General features: G+C 42.9%; 1 protein-coding gene across 4 annotated transcripts in view; it reads left to right on the top strand.

Annotated features, from left to right (window-relative positions):
* Positions 1–24,721, top strand: part of bnc2 (basonuclin zinc finger protein 2) — a 179,614-nt gene that overhangs the window by 85,816 nt on the left and 69,077 nt on the right. For 3 of the 4 annotated variants that reach the window (XM_058066792.2, XM_058066802.2, XM_078793524.1), the window contains exon 3: positions 1,804–1,866. The exons of the other annotated variant lie outside the window; for it this stretch is intronic. In XM_058066792.2, coding sequence (XP_057922775.2) covers positions 1,804–1,866 — 63 coding nt within the window. The remainder of the gene's footprint in view (positions 1–1,803; positions 1,867–24,721) is intronic. 4 annotated transcript variants of the gene reach the window in all.

The raw sequence follows: 24,721 nt of genomic DNA, 5'->3' as shown, positions 1-24,721 counted from the left end.
ATTCAGGAGGATCATTTCATTCCATTGATCATATGCATGTACCTTATCAAATATTATTTCATGCTTATTCAGACATTATGTACACTCTTATTTGTTGGATTACACGGTGTTCCAGTTTGGTTGCTTATTAAGTGCTTAATTAAGTCTCAATGACTGGACTCTGCTTTGGTACTACCTCCGTGCCCACCCCCCGTTTCTGGGACTTCCCGTGGCCGAGGGAAGAAGCCCCTTGCGCGGCCACAGAGGCGCAGGGGGAGCCGTAAGAAAGAACCGGTTGTCCGGTGGTTGCAGGATGGGAGCGATGCGAGAGTGCACCGTCCACGCCGATGCATGTGCCTCTCTCCCGCGGATCTTTCACTCGATTTCCACACGTTAATACCTCACGGTATAGAAACAAAAGCGTTGTTTGTTTTATTTCGCTTGTTTTTAGACTGTAGTTTCGGTTCGCTGGAGAAAGAAAAAAGGAGACGAAAGGGAGCAGTTGTGCACGGGCGTGTGTGCGTGTGTGTGTGTGCGTGCGTGTTTGTGCGTGTGTGTGTGTGGGGGGGGGGGGAGGGTGAGACGGTAAAGATAGAGGATGCTTGTTGGCTTGCAGTCCATCATTGCTGGACCTCGGTACCAGGCACAAGTTGTCACGGTTGCGCAATAACCATGTGGCGTTAAAAAAGGGGAGGAAAACAACTTTGACTGCACCATTGGTCAAGTTTTTAATTTAGATGTTAAAATACATGCACGTATGCACACATTCATGGATTGTATTCAGTCTGGAAAGCTAAATTGGTTGCATTTTTGTACGTAAATAAGTATTTTAATGCAAACAAAATGTCATATGAGGGGGATCAGGTGGACTTTAAGCACCTGCAAAACGGGGTCCTTGTCTCTAAACCATTACTTTGGTCTCTTATTATTATTATAATTATATAGATGATAATGACTTTGCATTAACGAGACATCCACGATAGGTTAATGGCTTTTAAATGTAGGCCTTAAAGTATATTGAGAAGTGATGCATAAGTGGAAAGAGGTTAAAATGGTTTCAAACGCGTGTTGTAAATCACAAAAACAACAAAAACGTCAAAGAATTACACGCACGGGAGAACATCAATAAAAGAAGATAATTTTTGGAAAAATGTTTATATTTATTTGAGGGATTTACGTCATGAATTGAGGGATATATCGTGCGTAAAGATGAGCCCAAACTCATCCTGTTTTTAATCTAATCATATTTTAAACAGGTAATTTTTATTTTAAAATGATATGCAGTCAATATATTTCTTTAGAAGATTAACCCTGAGGGGGGAAACGATCAAAATAAGCGCGAATTAAATACATATTTCGTTTGTATTAATTCACAACAGCATTATGGGAATGGAAAGCCTCTTCAAGGAAGCGAATAGGTGTTTATATTTAAAATGCACGTTTTAAAATCAATTTATCAATAAGTTGGCTTCGATTAGATTCTATCCAGAGAGGACGTTTGCATTTAATAAAAGTGAAAAACAATATTACTTGATGCAGGGAAGGCAAACATTTAAAACGTGGAAGAGGAGGGATTGATTTTTTCCCGTGCAAAGATCGTTAACTGGTTACGAAAATCGACCTCTTTTGCAAAGTTTACAATCATGTTCTTTTTTTTTTTTTTTTTTGCGGGTCTATTAAGGACCGCACTTTTTTGGTGCAAGCCGCAGGCCGCCCTTGCGCAGTATGTGTGCGTGTGTGTGTATGTGCGTGTGTGTGTGTGTGTGTGTGCACGCTTTATCTCTTTTAAAAAGCGTCTCCCCTTCCTTCTCTCTTCCCTGCAAGGGTGCTGTAACGCGGCTTCCTATCAAGTGCGACAGGTCGACTATGGGCCGAGACCTGGAAGAGGTACTGTTGCAAACCCACCCTTCCTCTAGCATCCCCGTTTTTCCTCCTCAATCACACACTCAGAAAGGACCACTGTGCACTAATAAATGCCGCAGTTAATTCATTTACCAGGAAATAATGCAGTTTATTTTTAATTATGTAAAATAATTTACAAGATGCTGAATAAATAGTGTCATAAAATCTTTTTTTTTTCAATGGGGAAAAACAAAATCCCTTAATATTGTTAAGAAATAATTTAAATGTAAAAAACTCATTTATAAATGTGTATCCTTTTTAAATTCTGCAGAAAAATTAAGATGAAAATCAGTCTTAGTAAGATAAATGACATACATTTTTATATATAATGAATTTGTGCATAAAAAAAGAAATACATCTTTAATTAATAAAATAAATACTGCAATGATGTGCTTTAAAAGGAGATTAACAGGAAGTGCTAATGCCCCTTATTAACACACTGATACACTCCTAGTGTGTATGTTGTGTGCGTTGCATATGTGCAGCATATGCATTCTGATGACTGAGCGGCAGAGATTCGATGCACATGTGTAGAATTATCCACACTGAGTGACTGAAAGTGTGTGTGTGTGTGTGTGTCGGTACGCTGTTATTATTTCCATGTCTGACTTTGATGGGTCGTTGCACATGGAGCATATGGAATGCCTATCTGGTGTCAAGTGTGTGTGTGTGTGTGTGTGTGTGTGTGTGCTTGCACCCAGTTTGTGTCTCTTGCCATGTATTTTTCTGAGTGGGTGGCTAAATACTTATGTGCCAGTTTGTACAAGAGAGAGGAGAGCGTGCATGAGTGTATGGTTATGTGCAAATGTGTGTGTGTGTGTGTGTGTGTTGGCCCGGGCTCCATGTGTATGCGGGTGCGAGGTGAAGTGTCTCTTGGCTGGCCTTGGCTGAAAAGAGCTGGAGGAGAGTTGGAGAGGTGAAAGAGGAGATTTGCAGGGAAAAAGACGCACATTGCTGACTTTCTTCTTCTACTGTGTATATGCCACCCTTTGTCCACAAGCTGTGCTGTATAGCTACTATGTGTCCACACTGTTAAGGTGTATAACATTGACTAAATAAACATACAAAATATGCTAAATGAATGCAATCAGTGGCGTGATGGCGGCGTGGAGGACTGCTTCCGAGGGTGCGGTGGTGTCAGTAGATGCACGTGAGGATCTTTGCCAGTATTTCCACATGCAGACTATGTTTATTCCTACCGTTTTAGTCCTTTTTGGCATCTTATTTGTGTCTCAATACAGTTCACACACATACACTCACAAAATGCTGCGGCTCAAGTACCGACTAGAACTTGTTTGTCCATTTCTTTGTAAGATAGGAGTGCTCTGTTGTTTGGAGGAATCTGCTCCCAAAATATGTTTTGAACAGAACTCACTGGTTGCGTTGATGTCAATTACTGGTCGTATTTGTCCCGCATGTCGCAAGTTATACGGAGGAAAGTCTGAACCGTGCCCAAGGGCGCTACGGCGACCAGTCCGACAAGGATAGCTCTTAGACTGAGACGTTTTTCTTATGTGATGCAAACTAAGTATGGTGGCAAATAACTAAAATTAGACATTTTGTGTGACACTGTCGCTAGGCTAGTTGGCAGAAAAATCCCAAATCATACATTTTTGGAGGGCTTATGATGATGCTGGCGATGGCATGACATTTTGCCTATGATGAAATTCATATGTCTCACATGGTTCATCTAAAAAGCAGCAAGGTCCCAACCTGTGGGGGGGCAGACTGGGGCGGGGCTTCATCATCTCTGTAATTGGTTCATTATTCAGTTATGTTCTATAGGAGTTAAAATGTCTTAGTTACATGGACTAGACGGGTATGGGAGTGGTGGGTCAAGGAAGGGATTAAAAATTGCCACCCACCCTCGATTTCTGCCCCCGTGGGGACCACCCCCTCCATGAATACAACATCATTGCCGGTAGCACTGCTTATATATTTCTTGTTTTCTTTAGAAAATAGAAAATCGGCATCCACCCTTAATTTTGCCCCCAATGGGGGCGACCCACAGCTATATTTTTGTCTTCTTGTTTAAATTAATACATGTCAACAACTCTAAATGATGCTTCAGTGGGGGCCAGCCACTATTCATATTACATCATTGACTTGAAAATCCTTAATATAACTTATGATCGCTGTTGTTGTGGTTTATTATTATTTTGAATACTGAACATTTAGTACTTAGAATATTCATGTATATGGATAATGTGTTTAAGGTGAATGGGTGCACTTTATTTGGATGAAAGAAGTCACCCGTGTGAGGAGAAAGTGTGTGCGTGGGGCTCAGGATGTCACCACCCTGTAGCAGGCTAATGAGCCCCTCACACACACACACACACACACACACACACACACACACACACAGTGGTATTTGTTCAACAACAGGTCAACATGTCACCGGCCGAGAACCGACAGAGGAATCACATGTAATTTTCAAAGAGAGGAAACGTTTTTAAGACATGACGCCGCGTCTGAGACATTGTTGAGAGGGGTGGGGGGGTGGGGGGGAGTGGCGCCCGCCGAAGGTGACAGCGCTCGTGACCCGTGCTAAGTGACAGGAACCCGGGCATACTTTCACGCCGGCTTCTCCCTTTTCCTGTTATTCCTCAACTCCTGTTATTTTGCTCTCTCTGGAGCCGTGCCAGGCGAGCCAGTGCGACGGGCGAAATCAATGGTTGGCTTTTTTTAATTTTTTTAAATTTTTTTTTATGATGTGTCTTTAAGGACCCCTCTGTCTGCTTGGCTGCCAATTTGCCCCATCAGCAGTGAAGAGGGGAGGAAGAGCTCTCAAGGTAGCGATGCATTCATTTTGTCTTGTTGCTGTCATGTGACTAATGCCGTCACCGTTCTTAGAAAAAGCACTCGGGTTGGATTATTATTATTGCTCAATCATTATCATCATCATCATTACGCTTACTTAGGGGCTCTGGTAATGACGGCCATTTTCTAGAGGACTCACTTGGCCCCTGCTTTTTACACATACAGGTGAATTAGTTTGGGTTTTATAGGTGAGAAGCCGCATCCCCTTCTCTCTGCTGTTTCTTGCTCCTCTCAATGGAGATGTGATGGCCACAAGTTCTATCCAAGGGTGCGGCAACGCGCTCTTGTTAAATAGAGCATCTTTGATTAGCATTTATGCAGTTTAAAAAGAGCACAAAGCTACGCTATTCAGTCCTAAAAGCAAAGATTAACTTTCTCCACCAAGTATACTTTGCACACATGGCGTCCCGACAACAAACAGCAACAGCAGCGTCTCATTAGCTACTTTTTGTGTGTGTGTTTGTGTTGTTATAACATGTGTAAGCGTTTGTTTGCACCCTCTCGACATGTTTGCGCTGCTGGATTAATAACATTTAATGGCCGCTGTTAAATGCGGCCGCCTCGGCGTCCCGCAGCATGTGTTTTCCTGGCCGGGTGGCTTTTTTTGTGTGTGTGTGTGTGTGTGTGTGTTCTGCCGCGTCTTATGTTTGTGTAAATGAAACACTCCTGTGTGTGTGTGTGTGTGGCCTAAGCTCAAAGAGAAGTGTTGAGACACACATCTATACCGGCAATTAAGTCACAAATGATGCAATTAGTCGCATGTGACGCGCCATCAATGGCTCGGGTGGGCCGGGGTCTCGGGGTGTGTGACCTCACGTGACAGCTATTGTGTGAAAAAAGCGGCGGCGCTTTGAGAGAACATAAGGACAAAAGTGAAAAACCGTGTCAGCCTAAATGGGAAATTTAGTTGGGTAAGTATTTTAGCTTGTTGACGCTAACACACACACACACACACTCACACACACACACCGGTTGTGTTGTTGATGTTTTCTCAGCAAATGGCCTGATCTGACTCTTCCATTGTCGGGAAACACTCAGCCGTAAGTGGATGGCGAGAGCAAAGTCTCTTCCATTGATGCGCGCGACCTTGACTGCTCTTTAATATTTGATGTCATTTAATGTATTTGATATGTTTCCTGCAAAAGACAACAACAACAAAAAAAAAAAAAATCTGATTTTGTTTTTTCATAGGCTTTGTAAAGGCGGGGCGGTTTATCTTCTGAGGGCTGAGAGCATTTTTTTTACAGTCGGTTCTGAAAAACAGAGGAGCACTCCTGTCGTATAGAGGATCTATACACAAAAATGTGAAAGCGTTTGATAGTATACTTATTATATATCAGCTCTTTAAGTGGAAAAGTCGATTTAATTATCCCATTTGGAGGTGTTTGAAATCGTCCTGTAAAATCGTAACTACTAATCGCTAGCACCTATATAGTATAACAATGTAAAGGAGCATCGGGCTAGCGCTTTTTGTTTACGTCGGGTTCATGTCAGTATATTCCGCTTTACAGTAATGCAACATAAAGACCCAATAATGGAATTTTAAAATTTATTTTGCAAAAAAACGGAGTCCATGGGGTGCAAAGGTCATCCAGGTTTAAAGCACCGATGTAAATAAGCATCGCCAGCCAACAGCTGCAGCGGAATGAGACTTTAAAGAAACGCGGCGGCTCGAGCGGAAAGCGCATTATGACATCGTGGGCTCCCAGAGATCAATGTCTAATAGGCTAAAGTCACAGAGGCGATTAGAGGCGTCGACTCGCCCGTGTTGTAAATGCTGTCAGATCTGTTAAAGGAAGCCTAATACCTCTCAGGTTGAAAGCTGTAATAACATCAAGTGTAACCAGAGCTGCCGGGAAGTGCACAGGAGAGTCTGGGGTGGAAAAAAAAAAAAAAAAAACGGAACAGGAAGTGGTTGAAAGCGGTTCAATGTCAAGGTGTATGCATGAATTGGAAACAGGGAGCCGCCAGGTTGTTTTTTAGGGCACCACATGACTGTCGCTGGGTGAGGAGGGGTGTGTCAAGGGGGGGGGGGGTGTTCAAATCGTGTCACGTAGCACTAATTCATACAGCCTCATTAGAGGGAGGGAGTAGGGGGATGGAACCGAGGGTGGTGCCCAAGGGGACCCCCCAAACGCATACTAGCAGATATATGCAAACACACACATTGTCTCACTGTCTGTTTCTGGCACATACTTACACACACACACACACACACACACGACACAAGCCCATGTTTGGGGAATAGAAAATTGCCTTCTCAGGAAGGCCCCGGCCAATTAAGGACCTGACCGTATTGAATGTCAAGTGTTAATTTAGCCCCAACCCCCTGCCACCCACCATCTTTAACCCCCTACCTCCCCAAACCCTCCATTTCCCAGCAGCAGTGGGGGTCCCGGGGATGAGCCAAAGTTGATTGCCGCTCCGTATTATGTGTCGCAGGCACAAGTGGCAAATGCTCCTCCTCCCCTTTTTTAGCCTTGGGCTGACGGGGGTGGGGGGGGGGGGTGGGGGGGGCTACCGCATCCCTCAAGGGGAGTAGAGGAAGGATTAACTGTACCGCAGTGATAAGAAGGAGTGGTGGTGGTGGGTGCGTGTGTGTGTGTGTGTGGGGGGGGGGGGGTGTAAAGGAGGCCAAAGGGTTTGTTTGATCTCACAGGACTGGGCGGTGACTCTGATGGTCTTTTAATGGCCTTCACTCTCACTGAGGTGACGTCGCTGGCACTCATGCGCCTCGATAAAGAGACAGAGGTGCGTTTGATTTGTGGATTGGTTCTAGTTAGCGTTCCCGTTTATTTAGTATTGAAGGTGTATTGTGTGTTTAATAACTGGCGGGAGGAGCAATGGTGTTTATTATAGAGTATGTCATGTATGTAAGTAGCATACCTGCATGTGGCTCTACTTAGGTTTTTGACTTAGTGTATTATGTTCGGTCATTCTGTTTTATTTCTATAGTGCAAAGCGGTGCTTATCATGAATAACTGGCAGGAGTAGCGATGGCATGAATTAATACTTGGGTGAGGGTACCATTGGGTTTGACTTAATGGATTATTTTGAGTTTTTTTAATTTTTTTATGTGCAAGTGGCAGGAAGAGCAATGTAATTTGTTGTATGACCTGAGCGGTGTCTTGTGTGTGCGTGTGATGATATGATATTGCGAATGTGTATGAACAAACATGCAGATCTTAGGCCCACCTCTTCCAGGGTCAGGAAGTGTAGTCCGACAAATCAGATACTACGCATTAGTAATTTGCATGAATGAACAATGTTTAATAACACTGCAAAATTGGACTTTTTTGACTGATTTTTCAAGGATACGACATCATTATCCTTAAAAACGTCAAAACAACACAGTTTCCGACATGCTAACCGGTCTAAATGAGGCTTAAGCTTGACCGTCCCGAGCAGGCGTGTTTGTGCGTTATGTTGATGGTAAATGGCCACCTCCTTACCTCCATGATCTAATAGATATCCACTTAGTCTTAATGGGCAGATTCCCTTTCTCCACTCCTTGATGACTGGCGCACACTTTAAAGGTAGAAGCCCAGCTTGGCTTTCCCTGCTCCACACCCCTGCTACGTAGTTGTCGCCATCTTCCATGTCCACTAGCATGAATTAATATTAACATGTCACTCAGATGTCGACAGAAGCTGACATTGTTTTGCATTCCAGTGTGTTTACGTTGCTTTTATGTGTGCGGTGATAGCGATGTGCTGAAATTGAATAGAGAGTGCGAGTATTGATCATTTCCCGCCCCCCCTTGTGTGTTATTAGAGCCTGCTGCTGCTGCTCCCGATGAGCCACCTGCACAAAGCTGACAAACACTGGTTGTGATGCACGACATATACACATTGACTAATGATAATTACGTGTCCACATTGGGCGACGGTGCAGAATAGGGTTGTTACCGTGCATCAGTGTGACTTTTGTCGAAAAGAATTATACATTATTAAAAAATACATTGGTAATATGTCCAAAAAATGCAGTGTTTATTTGATTAAAAAGGATATACAAATGCACAAAAGTGGCATACGAAAAAAAGATCATATTTTGCCTAAACCCGATACGGGCAAAACGTACAAAAAAACACACATTGCCTGTATGAACGATGCATGAGTAGTACAAAGTGTGTGACGTAAGCACTACATGACAACAAACATCTGCGGCCAGTCTATGGTTCGACACAACAAGTCACATTTACATGAGGAATTTTTCCTTTTTCCGAATGGAATCTTTCCAAATGACTTTTCCAAAAACAATGGTATACATGGAAAGGAATATTCCAATCACGTGTCTCCATGCGCCGCTATAATCAACCAGAATAGTCAATGGGGCATGCCCAGTAAAACGTAAACACCAACATCACGTGATACCGACTTCAAGTTTTTCTTTCACTTGTTGGAATAACTCCGTATTGCCAGTTTTTCCTTCGTCCAGTCTTTTAGAAATTTAGTTCAAAAACAAACTTTCCGGAGCAGTCCAGTGCCGATTGCTTGCCTCCATTTTTAAAACTGAAGAACATCTCGAGCTGCGTGTTACGTCATATCTGAGCATGCGCTGAAAGAACGCACCCGGGATAAATTTAAACAGGAAAAGATCAAATTCAATCTTGCTAATATTTTATAATTAAACTCGGGACATGTTATATATATATATACATATATATATATATGTATATTCTGGATTTATGAATGGAGTATAGAAGGGTTTAGATTCTGTTCCACAGATGGCGGTAATGCACATGAAAGCTGCTTGCCAACCGCCAATAAACAACAGAAGAAGAAAAACACCACGAAGAAGAACGCACCCTGACAACTTTCCGATTAAGCGGGTACAAGATACCTCAATCGGATTGGGGAAAGGAATATTCCACCCCGTGAAACTGATTATATATTCATTCGGATTGGCACTTTTCTTTCGGAATGACGTGTATACAAAGGTTACATTTGTTTGAGCAAATAAACCGAATAGAATTGGAATATTTGGGTCCATGTATACATGGCGAATGAGTCACATAGGAACATCCTCCGTAGGAGCCCGTATGTCCAGTTGTGACCTAAGCTTTATGGACAGTTATTTGCTAGGTTCTCTGTATATGTGCTTTTCCTGATGTTTTTATTAATTTTTTTTTTTACCTATCTTGTTAAAATCTTCCAGACATGTGCTCGTTATTGCCCCAAAGTTCTGTACCAGATTTCGTAGTGATTTGACTAAGCACAGAAAAGTTGTCAGAAACAATAACACATGACACTTCGGTACGAGGTACATTATTTTAAAAAAACCTTAAACCGTATTATGGAAAGCAGGAAGTGAACAAATGTAACAGTTACTGATTGTAAAAGTACCAGATGGAGGGGTAGGATTTAATAAGCTTTGCTTCTTCCTACTCCTTTTGGACATGTGGAACTGTGAACTGATTATGTGATGCATTCAATTGTAATCTGATGCATGTTCAAATGAAATAAAACCATTACTATTACCATGACACACAGTAGTGCTTCACGTTTTTGACAAAACTTTTCCGTGCAGCAATTTAGGAGTCAAAAAGTGAACAGTAATCTTCAACCTAATCGTCACAGTTTTCAAAAAATCGATCAAGCTGTTTTTGCATAACTTGCAATGAAAACAGAACCTCCTTGGTGGAGGTAATCACAACTCCAGACGTGTTATGACAGCCTGGAGTTGTGTGTCGCGGATTTATGTGCACCGGGGGCCTCCTTAAATAAAGCCCCCCCCTTTTTTTTTTTTTTTTCCTTTGCATTGTTTCCCCACTACAATCTGTTATGTCTATAACGCGGTGCTAGTTCATAAAAGTCAAGGGAAAGTGTAATTCAGTCCCCTGATCATCAGCATCAGCAGCAACAGCAGCCCCCCAAAATATTCTAGTAGCCACCCATGCAGGCCTCCGGGGCCAAGCCCATTTTAAGTGCACCGTCTCTGGGTAGATAGTGATGTCTACACGAGGGGAGGCGGGCTCTAGTGGCCTCTGACAGGTTCTAATTGATCACCCTGGCCCGGCAGCACAAAGGCAGTCTAGTGTGTGTGTGTGTGTGTGTGTGTGTGTGTGTGGAAGGATGCGATAGATAAAAGAAAGAAGGAAGAAATTGTGCGAGCGAGTGGCTTAATCTCAGAGGAGCTCTCATTTCTGGGGCTGGATGATGAATACGGTGGACCCGGCGGCCGACACAGATGGATAAGGCGGACTTACGGGGGTGATAGAGTTATAAATTAACACATTATGGGACCTTAATGTGGACTAGCGACCTCACGCCGACACGATCAACACACAGATAGTGTGAGGGTGGCAAACGGGTCGGTGGTGCTCAAGGAGCATTGATTTGTTAAAGTGCTGAATAAGCAGCGTTGGCACTACTTTTTTTGTCCTTTTCAACATAATACTCTTTTTTTTAGGATGCTCTGTTCAGCTGCACCTTTTCATACCCCCCCTCTTCCAGACTGTGTGTGTGTAGCAGAGGATTGAATTTTAATAACTGCACGCACAGCGGAGCTCATATCCCGAGCAGTCTGCACAACGTAAGGCCACACACGGTGACAAGGTTCCACTCTGTTGGCTGTGTTCAAACCTCCAGCGTCATTAGAGCCAAAAACCAACATGCAGTACAGTTCGGTTGAGAACAGAATGACTTTTTCGGGTGTTTTCATTGCCAAAAGTTGGGTTCCAAAGTGTCCCATTACTGCCATTTGGCACCCGTGTATGTCTTTTATTCATTCTTTCATTTTCTACTGCTTATCCTCACGAGGGTCACTGGAGCCTATCCCAGCTGTCTTCGGGCGAGAGGCGGGATTGGTTGCTTGGACTGGTGGCCAGCCAATCACAGGGCACATACGATAAACAAACAACCATTCACACTCACATTCATACCTATGGACAATTTGGAGTCGCCAATTAACCTAGCATGTTTTTGGAATGTGGGAGGAAACCGGAGTACCCGGAGAACATGCAAACTCCACACAGAGATGACCGAGGGTAGAATTGAACCCAGGTCTCCAAGCTGTGAGGTCTGCGCGCTAACCACTCGACCGCCGACGTTCAAACTACTTTGACGGTTTTTCGAGAATACATTGCTAGTATACACTACGGTCACCCATATTGCGAGTCATGTTTACTTTCAGATATACTCGTTCAAATATTATACTCGAGTCATATTACAAATAATATATTTACAGTGGGCTGCATGGCAGAAGAGTGGTTAGCACGCAGGCATCACAGCTAGGAGACCCGAGTTCAATTCCACGCTCTGTGTGGAGTTTGCATGTTCTCCCCGTGCATGAGTGGGTTTTCTCCGGGTACTCCGGTTTCCTCCCACATTCCAAAAACATGCTAGGTTCATTGACAACTCCAAATTGTCCATAGGTATGAATGTGAGTGTGAATGGTTGTTTGTCTATATGTGCCCTGTGATTGGCTGGCCACCAGTCCAGGGTGTACCACGCCTCTCGCTCGAAGACAGCTGGGATAGGCTCCAGTACCCCCACAACCCTCAAGGGTGTTGGTTGGAACCTCTGTTCTCCTGTGACGATGTCAAAGTATCCTTAGGCAAGATACTGAACACCCAGTTGGTCCTGATGATGTCATCAGTAGATGAATGAGGTAACACTGTCAAAGAGTTTCGAGTACCTGAAGCTACTTTTCTATTTTGTTTTAAAAAAAACTTGGCCATAAAAGTATAACTTTATTGCCAAAATAGTTACGGACATAACCACCTACTATCCTAACATACGGGTGTGAGTGAGGAACAATGTGACACAAACCAGGAAATCTCCTTCAGGATCGTGCGTCAACAAGGGTAGCCATTACTTCCGAAGGTGTCACCTCTATTGATCACTTAGGTTGCATCCTTTGCTTCATTGAAATGTCTAAAGAGACTGTCTGAAAAAGTTATTTCATAAGAAAAGCATATGGGAGGCACTTGGGGAGGGGGGGCTGTTGTGTTGTACTTGGGACTATGACTTGGATAGAACACCAAGAGGTGCACATTTGTTAGCGTCTGCTCCATTATCGCTCATCACTCACACACTGTACTGTGTCTGTTCACTGTGATTGCAATGGGAAGAAAAAAAAAAAGCAGAATTCAAGGGGAGTAATGACACTGTCCCCCCCTTTTTTTCTTGCTGTGGTCCAGCCCAAACATTTACCATCTGGTGACCAAAGCCTGACCCTTAAGTCGTCTCTTACACACACACACACACTCGGACGAGATCCAAGTGATGAGTGAGTGACCCCCCCCTCCTGAGTCCCGGGCCAGACACACTGAAGTCCCGCCCCTGGACTGTACATGATTGGTAGACGGATGAAAGATTGATGTGCAGCTGATCAGTCCAAAGCGCTAATGAAACGCTCCATAAAGCGCTGATTCTGGCTAATAGGAGAACGTGCATCACTCCAACCCAAAACAAACACACTATCTGCTTGCTTGTTAATGACAAATTACTCTTTTGTTTATTTTTCCCCCCTCCGCCTCAGCTTTATGCTTCATTTAGTGGACATCTTTGCGTGGTTTGGTTTGGGTAATGAAAGATGAGGTGATTTCACATTTAGGAAAGTCACAGATATTTGTTTCAATACACTTTCAAGACGTTTGAAATGAGACTTAATGGGAAGTCCGACCCATGTTTTCTGGGTAAAAGTATTTTTTTTACACTTGTATAAAGCTTTCGGGTTTTATAATAGCAATAGTTTGACCCTGGAACAGATTATTTCATCACATAACTTGAGTCTGAATATTAAATAACAACAAGTGTATACGTTGTACGGGCGGCATGGAGAGGTCAGCGGCAGGAGCAGGAGTGACGCATGCATCACCCGGTTGTGACATTTCAAGGTCACCAAAAAGGTCACGAAACCCCTACTGTACTTATGTGTGTGTGACTTTCTAAGAAGTACGGGAGCCAATTCCATTCAACACTCCCACTCAGTCAAGTCAGGGGAACAGGGAGCGAGCGGAGAGCGGGCCTTAATGGCGGCGAGATGTTGACGATATGCAGACTGAAAGCAAAAAGGGGGGAGGAAGTAGTGAGTGACAGCGTAGTAATAAGGCAGAGAGAAAGCAGAAGTAGGGAATCTCAGCAAGGAAAAGGGTGAAAGAAAGAGGGACGGAGGGATGGATGGATGGAAGGAGGGAGGGAGGGATGGAGAGAGCCTCTGCAGTCTGAAGCTGATGTATAGTGACAAGTCACTTAGTAGCATTTCACTTCCCTTAAACTGTGGCTCGTCGCAGGACGTTGGGACAATTACAGGCTGGAGGAGATATGACGGGACGCGTGCAGAGCGGGAAGGAGGAAGGAAGTGAGGCAAGGCGTGTGTTTGTGTGTGTATGTGTGTAGCATGTGTATATATATGTAGACTAGAGAGCGTTCCTGGTAAAAAAAAAAAAAAAACGTTAATAGGTTCTTGTGCCCCTTTGAAGACGAGGCAAAAACAAAATTGCTTGTTTGAATTCTTGAACACATTTTTATTTATCATTATTCAGTAGTTGTTTGTTTTTACGGGCTGTAAGTGGTTAGCGTGCAGACCTCACAGCTAAGAGACCAGGGTTCATTTCCACACTCAGCAATCTTCTGTGTGGAGTTTGCATGCGTGGGTTTTTTTCCGGGTACTCCGGTTTCCTCCCACATTCCAAAAACATGCTAGGTTAATTAGCGATTCCAAATTGTCCATAGGTATGAATGTGAGTGTGAATGGTTGTTTGTCTATATGTGCCCTGTGATTGGCTGGCCACCAATCCAGGGTGTACCCGGCCTCTCGCCTGAAGACAGCTGGGATAGGCTCCAGCACCCCTGTGACCCTCGTGAGGACTAGCGTTAGAAAATGAATGAATGAATGTTTGTTTTGTACGGGCTGCACAGCGGACGAGTGGTTAGCGTGCATACCTCACAGCTAGGAGACCAGGGTTCGATTCCACCCTCTGTGTGGAGTTTGCATGTGTGGGTTTTCTCCTGGTACTCCGGTTTCCTCCCACATTCCAAAAACATGCTAGGTTAATTGGCGACTCCAAATTGTCCATAGGTATGAATGTGAGTGTGAATGGTTGTTTGTCTATATGTGCCCTGTGTTTGGCTGGCCACCAGTCCAGGGTGTACCCGAAGACAGCTGGGATAGGCTCCAGCATCCCCAGCAATCCTCATGAAGATAAGCGGTAGAAAATGAATGAATGTTTGTTTTTACATTATCCTCTAATCCAATGTTGTGTCATTATAGTCTATATAATAAATTCAAAACAATATATGAAAAAAATCATGGTTTCAATTCAATACTTTTTTTTAAATAGTTGTTTAGTTTAATTAATTTTTAACTTACAATGAAAAAAATCGGCTCAGGTAAATTAAGTGAGGTCAGAGGTCGTTGTGTCAGTCATTCTGTATGATTGATGAATGGATTATGAGGTATGTCCATATTGTTGTCCAACTGGTGCATCATCTGTGCATATGAACTCTGTGTGTGTGTGTGTGTGTGTGTGCTGTGGGGGCCGCAAGTGAGGGAGGTCCGGGCCCTGGCTGGTCATGGTACGATGTGTTACCACTCTGCCTCCCTCATTCCTTCACCTCCTGTCTGCCAGTGAGGAGTGCGAGGGAGAGGAGGAACAAAGATATATTGGAGAGAGCCTGCCAAAAACACAAACCTGTTTTTTTTTTTTTTTTTTTTTTACTTCTCTGTTGGCCTTTTTACAAATAGTTCCATGTCACAAGTCCTGATAAGTGTCCCGAAAAGTTCTTTGGCAAAGAGCACAGATTGTGTTTTACCGTGCTAAGAGCGCCGTGCCAAGAATGTGTGTGTAACTAAAGTGCAAGCTGACTCCAAGAAATATACTTTTTTCATTTGTGTATTTTTGCATGAAGCGCTATTATGTCCAATTCAGTGCAAGAAGATGAGAGGAATCGTGTCTGCTTTGTTTGTTTTCACGTAGCTTGACAGTTGTTTAACTACAGTGTCAATTTTGTGCGGCCTGGCAATAAATGACTTTTGATTGTGCGACCACGTTCGATGAATATACAAGGAATCATGAACAAGAGGTCCTGGAAGCTTCTAGTTGGAACATAAAAAAGGGCTGTTTTCACTTCGTTATGTAAAATACCCAAAACCCTTTGCAGCTGCTTGGAGCCAAGGCCAGGAAGCATTGAGAGGGGCTGCGGACTGAGCGCTGCCTAGACTCTTGTCTGTGCACAATGAACATTCCGCTGGAGAGTCGTTGGACATATAACTTTCGGATTGAGCTTTCATGATGACCGAAATGCAGTCCACCAATCAGGGTATCTGAAACCGGCACATTTTCTCAGGAAAAATGGGGACAATTCTTGTTGTGTGAAAGTTGTCCCATCCTGTTTGTGTGAAAGGGGCTTTATAAACATCTGGTAGAGCTTTGACATTACCTCGGAAGGTGGGAAAAAATATGCCGTTAAATATAGAACAGCAACAAAGTGGTGGTTTGTGGGACGAATTAAGGTCTTGTTGCTCCGGTATACTTCAGTTTATTTCCGTCCTTGTCCGATGCCTGATTGTGCTGAAAACAATCGTCCCTGTTCGACATGTACACTACCGATTATAATTGTAAGATTTTGTATACCTCCTTTGCCATGCATACACAGGCCGAGGGCCTTCAGTCATGAGGGGTGCCGCCTGCAATAACCCCACATATTCAGCTTGTGGTTTGACACCCCTGCACAACCTTGAAGCTCGATTGTTCCATTGAAGGAAAAAGCATCCCATATCATTATGGTGTTCCGTCCACTTTACTGTGTGGGAAACATCTTGGGTTGTTGATCTCCAAGGTTACCTTTCTAATGTCCCATGTTTGGTGCTTCGTGTAAAATCCTATCAGGAAATTTTGTGGCGTCGAAGAAGGCCTTTTTTTGTTCTTAAAACCCTGTCTTGCAGATGCCGTCTGATGTTTATTGTGCTGCACTCAGCAACAGTACCAACCTTTGAATTCAAGAAACAATACTAGCAGTTGATGTTTGCTAAATACAAGGATGAAGAGTCTTGAACCAGTCATTATGTCATTGGGTGGTCATATCACCTCGTACTTCGGTACGTGACAAAAAATAAAAATAAAAATAAAAATAAAAATAAAAATAAAAATAAAAATAAAAATAAAAATAAAAATAAAAATAAAAATAAAAATAAAAATAAAAATAACAAAATAAAAATAACAAAATAAAAATAACAAAATAAAAAACTTAAACTATATTTGGAAAGCAGGAAGTGAACAAATGTAACAGTTATTGAGTATAAAAGTACCAGATGGAGGGATAGGATTTAATAAGCTTTGCTTCTTCCTACTCCTTTTGGACATGTGGAACTGTGAACTGATTATGTGATGCATTCAATTGTAATCTGATGCATGTTCAAATGAAATTAAACCATTACCATTACCATTACCAACCTTCATTTGGGCCGAGGATTGTCCCGTGTCTTGACACAGCTAATGGAATCCTCCGACTCAGGGCCCTTGACATTTTTGGGTGGTCTACCACCCAAAAGTATTTGTTTGTTCCAAATGACTGTGTCCAACCTGTGTGACAATATCTCCCTTCTATGGATCGTTACGGCAAATTTTCTGTGTGAAAGAGGCTATAAATCGATCCAGAAAGAGACAGTAGGGGGTGCATCTCCTGATCGACTGATCAATCAATGAAGTTATGCTCCGAGCTCAGAGGAGTGGGAACCTTCTTCTTTTTTCCACCACTACACGGGTAGCTGCACGTTTAAAGATGGAGACCTTAAATAATTGATCTCCACTCGCTGTCTTTCTCTGTCTTTGTCCCACCCCCCCCTCCCTCTTGTTCCTCTCACCACTCGCTTCATTTGTTTGCTTTGAGGAGCTAAATCTTGTTTGCGCGTATTAATAAGTCAAGGCGGATTATCTCACCCACACCCCCCCCCCACCCCCCCACCCCGCTTTCCTCCTCCTTTTTCTTCTTCTTACCACAGTACACACTCATAGCGCCCGTTTGCGGCCGGGTGGCTCTCTCTCTGTTTGCAGAGCTCGGGCTAATTAGATTAATTCAGACGCCTGTAATGATTGTTCGCCATCTATTTTTAATGAATGCTGCGTATCAAAGAGTAGTAAAGCATGCCAGAAGAAACCCCCTCCTCCACAAATGTGTGTGTGGTTGTGTGTGTGTGTGAGAGGCACTGTCATGAGTTTCGCGTGTTGGCATATTGCAGTTGTATATTTGTGTTGAACTTGGCCTTTGACGTTCAGACATAAGAGAAAGAAAACAAAAAAAAATCAAACATTCCTAAAGACGCTCTCCCGGGTGATAATGTCCTGTAGGTGGCAGTAATTACAAAGATTTCTGGAATTAAAGTTGATAAAGTAAATAGTCTTGTTTTGTAGTCACCTTTATACATGTTGCGCGACTCTTATAACGCAGGTACGTCAGACAGCCACAAGTTAACAAGCTCGGAAGCGAGCTAAATTGATTTCTTCTAAACTTAAGAAGAAAAAAATACCACTTCCACACTGAATGGGAGAACGTTTTTCACCCTATCATGTATCATGCATGCCATAGCTGACTTAATGTAATGTAAGGTAAATGTTAAGGTCAATGTTTTGTGTTGTTACTGCCACCGAGTGACCAGAATACTACATATCAGTTATATTTCAATATGGTAATGGTTTTATTTCATTTGAACATGCATCAAATTACAATTGAATGCATCACATAATTAATTCACAGTTCCACATGTTCAAAAGAAGTAGGAAGAAGCAAAGCTTATTAAATCCTACCCCTCCATCTGGTACTTTTACAATCAGTAACTGTTACATTTGTTCACTTCCTGCTTTCCATAATACAGTTTAAGGTTTTTTTATTATTTTTTTTTTTAAATAGTGTACCTCGTACCGAAGTACAAGGTGATATGACCATACAATGACATTATTACCATAGTAACTGTCAATTACAGTGACATATAAAGCACACTATATGTTTTGACTAATAATACACCATAACCATAATTTTAATCAATTTCAGTCGCTTCACCTCTCCTACTACATGGCCTCATAAAAAGCAACTATAAATATTTCAGAGGTGATCTGACTCAAAAGTAGAGACAAGACTCCAAATTACCGCTTAAAAGTTATTTACAGCAAATATTCACTGTGGATTTTTTTTTCTTCTTCTTCTTCTGCTGCTGCTGCTGTGACACTCACACTGAATAAATACATGCAACACACACGCTGGGTAGATTTCCATAAAATATTAAAGCAGGTGTTTCTGGTAATTATAGCACTGTTTGCCTCTGCCTTAAAGCCTGATGTGTAATTAAACAGGATCGCACACGCATATGTCAAAGTAAAGCATGCACGCACACTGCTGTGTAATTGAAACTCATACACACAAGCAGCGATCAGGAGGCAACACCCCGTTGTGATGTTATCAGCGCATATTGATCCGTGTAATGTAGCTACGGAACTATGATGTTAAATGTCGCTATCGATGACAAGAGGTGGCGGTAGTCGCTTATTCCCGGTAATCAAGTGCGGGATGGCACACTTTGCATAATTGTGTACGCATCACTTACGTAGCTCGTTAGCTAAGGGTGGTCTAAGTGGCCACCCCACAGTGTTGTTGCATGGAGGTTGTATGTAATAGAGGAGAGTGATCATGTCAAAACAAAGCATGGACGCTGTTTTTTTTTTTTAAGCGGAGCAATCTAAGTGAACCTTTGTGTGGTTCGGTTCACTTGAGATCATGAATGCATGAAGAAAGGAGAATTATGTAAGAGATAATACGCTGGAAATGATATCTATCTCCCTCTGTGTGCGTGACAACTCTTGAAAATGATATTTTTGAAGCTTTTCATCAAATGGATGTTGGTTAAAACAGCAGCCTTATTTAGTGTTTGTGTGTGCTTCATGTTTTTTGCAAGCTGGCAGCGCTTCCCAAGGGTGGTGGCAGGGGGATATAATCCACGGGACACGTCCAATCAGCCGCGGTGCATGTGCGACACATGTTTTTTTATTCAATTTTCATGTCCTTTCATCTTCCGCCACCACCAGAACGCTTCCTGCTATTTTCCTCCCAGCTCGGGACAAACGAATAACAGATGTGAAAAAGGGGCTGGAACGCAAAATCCCCTACAAACTACGCCACCCCTCCACCTTCCTCCTCCTCCTGCGACTCGTGTGTGACAACCTTTGCACTCTCTCCCGTTTCTTTTGTTTCCCACCAGCCGGCCTATCCCATGTCTGCTATGCGGGAACGTGTCCGTCTTATTGCAAAGCTGCTGTCTCCTCTTTACAAATTATTCATTTAAGACACAATAGGTATAATTTGCGTCCTCATGTTGCACTCCAAGCCAATAGGGGGCAGTATATCACTGAGTTGAATATATATCGACTGTATAGTGATCTGCTTTGTTTTTTCCAAAATATCTCAGGTTGGGTTTGATTTGGCACATGACTAATGCTAATATGTTATAAAAATAAAATAAAAATAAAAATACAGCAGAAAATTTGTTGCTAATTCTGCTTCTGCTCGGAAATACTGTAATTTGAAATAATCAGTTATATATCCTTAAAAAGGCTGCGCGGTGTAAAGTGGTTAGCGCACAGGCCTCACAGCTAGGAGCACAGGGTTCGATTCCACCCTCGGCCATCTCTGTGTGGAGTTTGCATGTTCTCCCCGTGCATGCGTGGGTTTTCTTCGGGTACTCCGGTTTCCTCCCACATTCCAAAAACATGCTAGGTTAATTGGCGACTCCAAATTGTCCATAGGTATGAATGTGAGTGTGAATGGTTGTTTGTCTATATGTGTGCCCTGTGATTGGCTGGCGACCATTCCAGGAAGTACCCCGCCTTTCGCCTGAAGACAGCTGGGATAGGCTCCAGCACCCCTGCGACCCTCGTGAGGATAAGCGGGAGAAAATGAATTAATGAATATCTTTAAAAAGGCTGCAAGTGGTTAGCGCGCAGGCCTCACAGCCAAGAGACGCGAGTTCGATTCCACCCTCGGCCATCTCTGTGTGGAGTTTGCATGTTTGTTATAGACAAATGGTTATTTGTCTATATGTGCCCTGTGATTGGCTGGCCACCAGTCCAGGGTGTACCCCGCCTCTCGCCCCAAGACAGCTGGGATAGGCTCCAGCACCCCACGCGACTCTTGTGAGAATAAGCGGTAGAAAATTAATGAATATCCTTAAAAAAAATTGGGAATTTTGCCTGAAATTTGGAATCGCACATCGTAAGTAGTGTTTGACACTAAGGTTTCTGCTGCACCTGCAAAAATAATGATAAAGTTCCCATATAAATCAATGGAGCACTTTAATAATTGAAGCCAAATCCAAGACCTCGTGCTTATTTGCCAGCTCGTCCGACTAATAAATGGATGGTGTATCAATGCTGCATAGCTCAACTGATTTATTTCTGCAAGGCGGCAGCAGGAACAGTGAGGATAGAGTCGGAGATGTCTGGGAAGCGTCAATATTTTCACATGTAAAGCCTGTGAAATGAATGGCCTAATATCTGCACTGAGAACGGCATAATCCTCTCCATGTTTCTCGGGGAGAATCTGAATCAATGAGGCTATACATGGGAAATGATAAGAAACATGGAGGAAAACACACACACACACACACACACTGGGCATTAAATCACTGGAGTTGACTCTCAGAGTGACTTTGCTAATGAGCGTTGTTAAATCAATATCCTCTGACTTTCAGCTATGTGGAAGTGATTCAGTGTTACCAAGAAAGGGAGAAAAAGGCACATTTGGCTGTGATTAAAAGCAATCAGTTATTGTATTAAGTCCAAGACGCCATGACATGACACCAGGAGGGAAACTGTAGTACCAACACAGTGAAAACACATGTTGAGTACTCATTTTCACCGTCAAACATCCTCCTCTGAATGCACAGCATTCCGTGACCAATGCTAGTTCGTTTACTATCGCAGGAAAAATAAACAACTAATGAATGAATGAACGCCACAATAAGAAAACAATAAAATAAGAGTTATTTCTTGCCGGCTTTTTTGTATTAAAATTGCATTTTTGGTATGTAGTGTGACTTGTCAAAAAAACAGAAAGGTTGATGGTTCGATGCTCGCTTCCTACACCCAGTCCCTGTAGTTTTTGTCCCTGGGCAGGACACTTCAGGGCTGCCCACACTGGTGTATGAATGTGAATGAATGTTCCGTGGAATTGGCAGCTATGTTTCCATCCGACTACCCCAGGGCGGCTGTTGCTACGGATGTAGCCGCCATCACCAGTGTGACTAAGGAGTGAATTAATAATGGTTTCACTTCATTATGAAGCACTTGGGATGAATTGAAAAGCGTTATATAAAATCGGATACATTATTACAGCCGACAAGGTCTAGTTCAACATAAAGAACAAAACATGGCTGACGACCATAAGCTAGTTAAATGGCAGTAGTAGTCGAATCAATACGTACAGTTAAGTTATTTACATATGAGGTTGCACATAGCATGATTTGTACATGTACATGTCGCTGACAAAAAAAAACGATTTTTCAGTTGCTTGCTTGGTTTTTATATGCGGTCGTGTGGTTAGCGCTCAGATCTTTGTGTTCGTATACTTTCAAAATACTTTGTGTTCTGTTGTATTACAGTATTGACGGTAATGCAAAATTCCATAGACAACTAAGTTATTTACATATGAGGTTGCACATAGCATGATTTGTACATGTACATGTACATGTCGCTGACAAAAAAACGATTTTTCAGTTGCTTGCTTGGTTTTTATATGCGGTCGTGTGGTTAGCGCTCAGATCTTTGTGTTCGTATACTTTCAAAATACTTTGTGTTCTGTTGTATTACAGTATTGACGGTAATGCAAAATTCCATAGACAACTAAGTTATTTACATATGAGGTTGCACATAGCATGATTTGTACATGTACATGTACATGTCGCTGACAAAAAAACGATTTTTCAGTTGCTTGCTTGGTTTTTATATGCGGCCGTGTGGTTAGCGCTCAGATCTTTGTGTTCGTATACTTTCAAAATACTTTGTGTTCTGTTGTATTACAGTATTGACGGTAATGCAAAATTCCATAGACAACTAAGTTATTTACATATGAGGTTGCACATAGTATGATTTGTACATGTCGCTGACAAAAAAAACGATTTTTCAGTTGCTTGCTTGGTTTTTATATGCGGTCGTGTGGTTAGCGCGCAGACCTTTGTGTTCATATACTTTCAAAATACTTTGTGTTCTGTTATATTACAGTATTGACGGTAATGCAAAATTCCATAGACAACTCTAGCAACCGCCAGTCCATCTTTTTAGCATGCCTATCAATGACAGAAATAGCAGATCTATTTTTGAAACGGTGTTCCACAAGGCATACCTATGTGTTAGAACTATAGGCGGGGTCGGGGGGACAAACCAACACTGCACTTCCTGTCCTTATATGCGAGTTTCCTTGTAATGCACGGTTCTCCAAACCTTTTGAATACTGAAAAACCTAAGGATTTGTCATCATTTTTATTTTATTTTTGCTCATTTAATTGCATTGCCCACCCTCGGCCATCTCTGTGTGGCATTTGCATGTTCGTGGGTTTTCCGGTTTGCATATTTCCGGGAACTCCAGTTTCCTCCCACATTCCAAAAACATGCTAGGTTATTTAGCAACTCCAAATTGTCCATAGGTATGAATGTGTGTGTGAATGGTTTTTTGTCTATATGTGCCCTGTGATTGGCTGGCCACCAGTCAGCTGGGATAGGCTCCAGCACCCCCCGCGACCTTTGTGAGGATAAGCGGTAGAAAATGAATGAATGAATGGTTTTCATATTACGTTTCATCAGCAATAAAGAGGCCAATAATCTGGTCTGCTTCTCCACTCTTGTCGAGGTTCCTACTCGAGGTCGCTACACACAAACACACAGCCACACTGAAAGGTGAGCTGTTTATGTGCTGGAACGTCTCGGCCTAGCAAAAGTGCCTTACTGGTGCGCCACAGTTTACAAGGAGATGTGCCACCACTGGAGTGTTGCACCAAAACCGCCAACTAAATCTGCCATGAAATACAAGAAGTACTGCAATAAAAAAAAAAAAAAATGGCGCATCTGCACCAAACTGGAACCAGATGAAGCCGTCAAGGATACGTTGGGCTTTTTTACCCCTTTGAGGCTGCAGAGCTCCCTCTCTGGATGAGTGGCGAGAGGAGTGATTTTGTGCATAATTACGTGTGCACGGCATACAGTGTGTGTGTGTGTGTGTGTGTTGTGTACTGTATCATGTTATGCCTTAACACAAGTAAGTAGTGAGGCCACAGAGGATAGTCAGTGCCAACAACAGCACAGCGACTGGCAAGGCGCCATCCCACCCCAGAGGCTTATGGGATGCAAGTGTAGGAGGCAGGAGGGTGAAACCTGGAAGGCTCATCCTGTATTGTACTGCTCGCCGTATTGGGTTACTCAACTCAAAAACTCCGAAAACTGCCACCTTTTCCACGGCTTTGTTTTGCACTGTTTGCCACTTTGTACAAATCAGGCTATTACCGCCGAGTGTGGTGTGGTGCGGCGGATTTACGGGTTCCTCGGAGGAGTGCAGGCGCTCCGAGTGAAATAAGGCTCTTGTTTGCTCCCGAGGTGCGCTTGTGTGTGTGAGATCCCGGTGCTTCCTCGGAGACGACAAGTGGGCTTTTTCCATCTCGGGCTCCAGACGACTTGTTTCCGCTTGGGCTGCTTTTTTGGTTATTTGATCACTGGCAGCCAGGCGGGCGGCTGACACTGTACAGATGTGTACAGATGTGCAATGACGGTGTGGTGCTTCTGTTATGTAAAGTAATGATGTTCTAATTGTAATGGATGTCAATAGAGCTTGTTTATGAGCACCAAATATGAGATTAAAAAAATCAGGCTTTGCTACACATCTTAAAAAAAGGCTTGCTGCCATCTATGACTGAGGACATCTCCATCAAATGTCTAATGGAGCGATGAGCGTTGACGGTGACTCGGTTCAGAAGGCTTTTAAGGCCAAAGTCCCCCGCGTCAGCAGCATTGGGAGCGGCTGCAGGATTTAGGTGCGAGTGT

This window comes from Doryrhamphus excisus, linkage group LG9 (genome assembly GCF_037039965.1).
Source record: "Doryrhamphus excisus strain RoL-2023G ecotype Guam linkage group LG9, RoL_Dexc_Guam_v1.1, whole genome shotgun sequence".
NCBI lineage: Eukaryota > Metazoa > Chordata > Actinopteri > Syngnathiformes > Syngnathidae > Doryrhamphus > Doryrhamphus excisus.
Note: the sequence above shows the minus strand (reverse complement) of the source record. Positions and strands in the feature narration are given on the sequence as shown.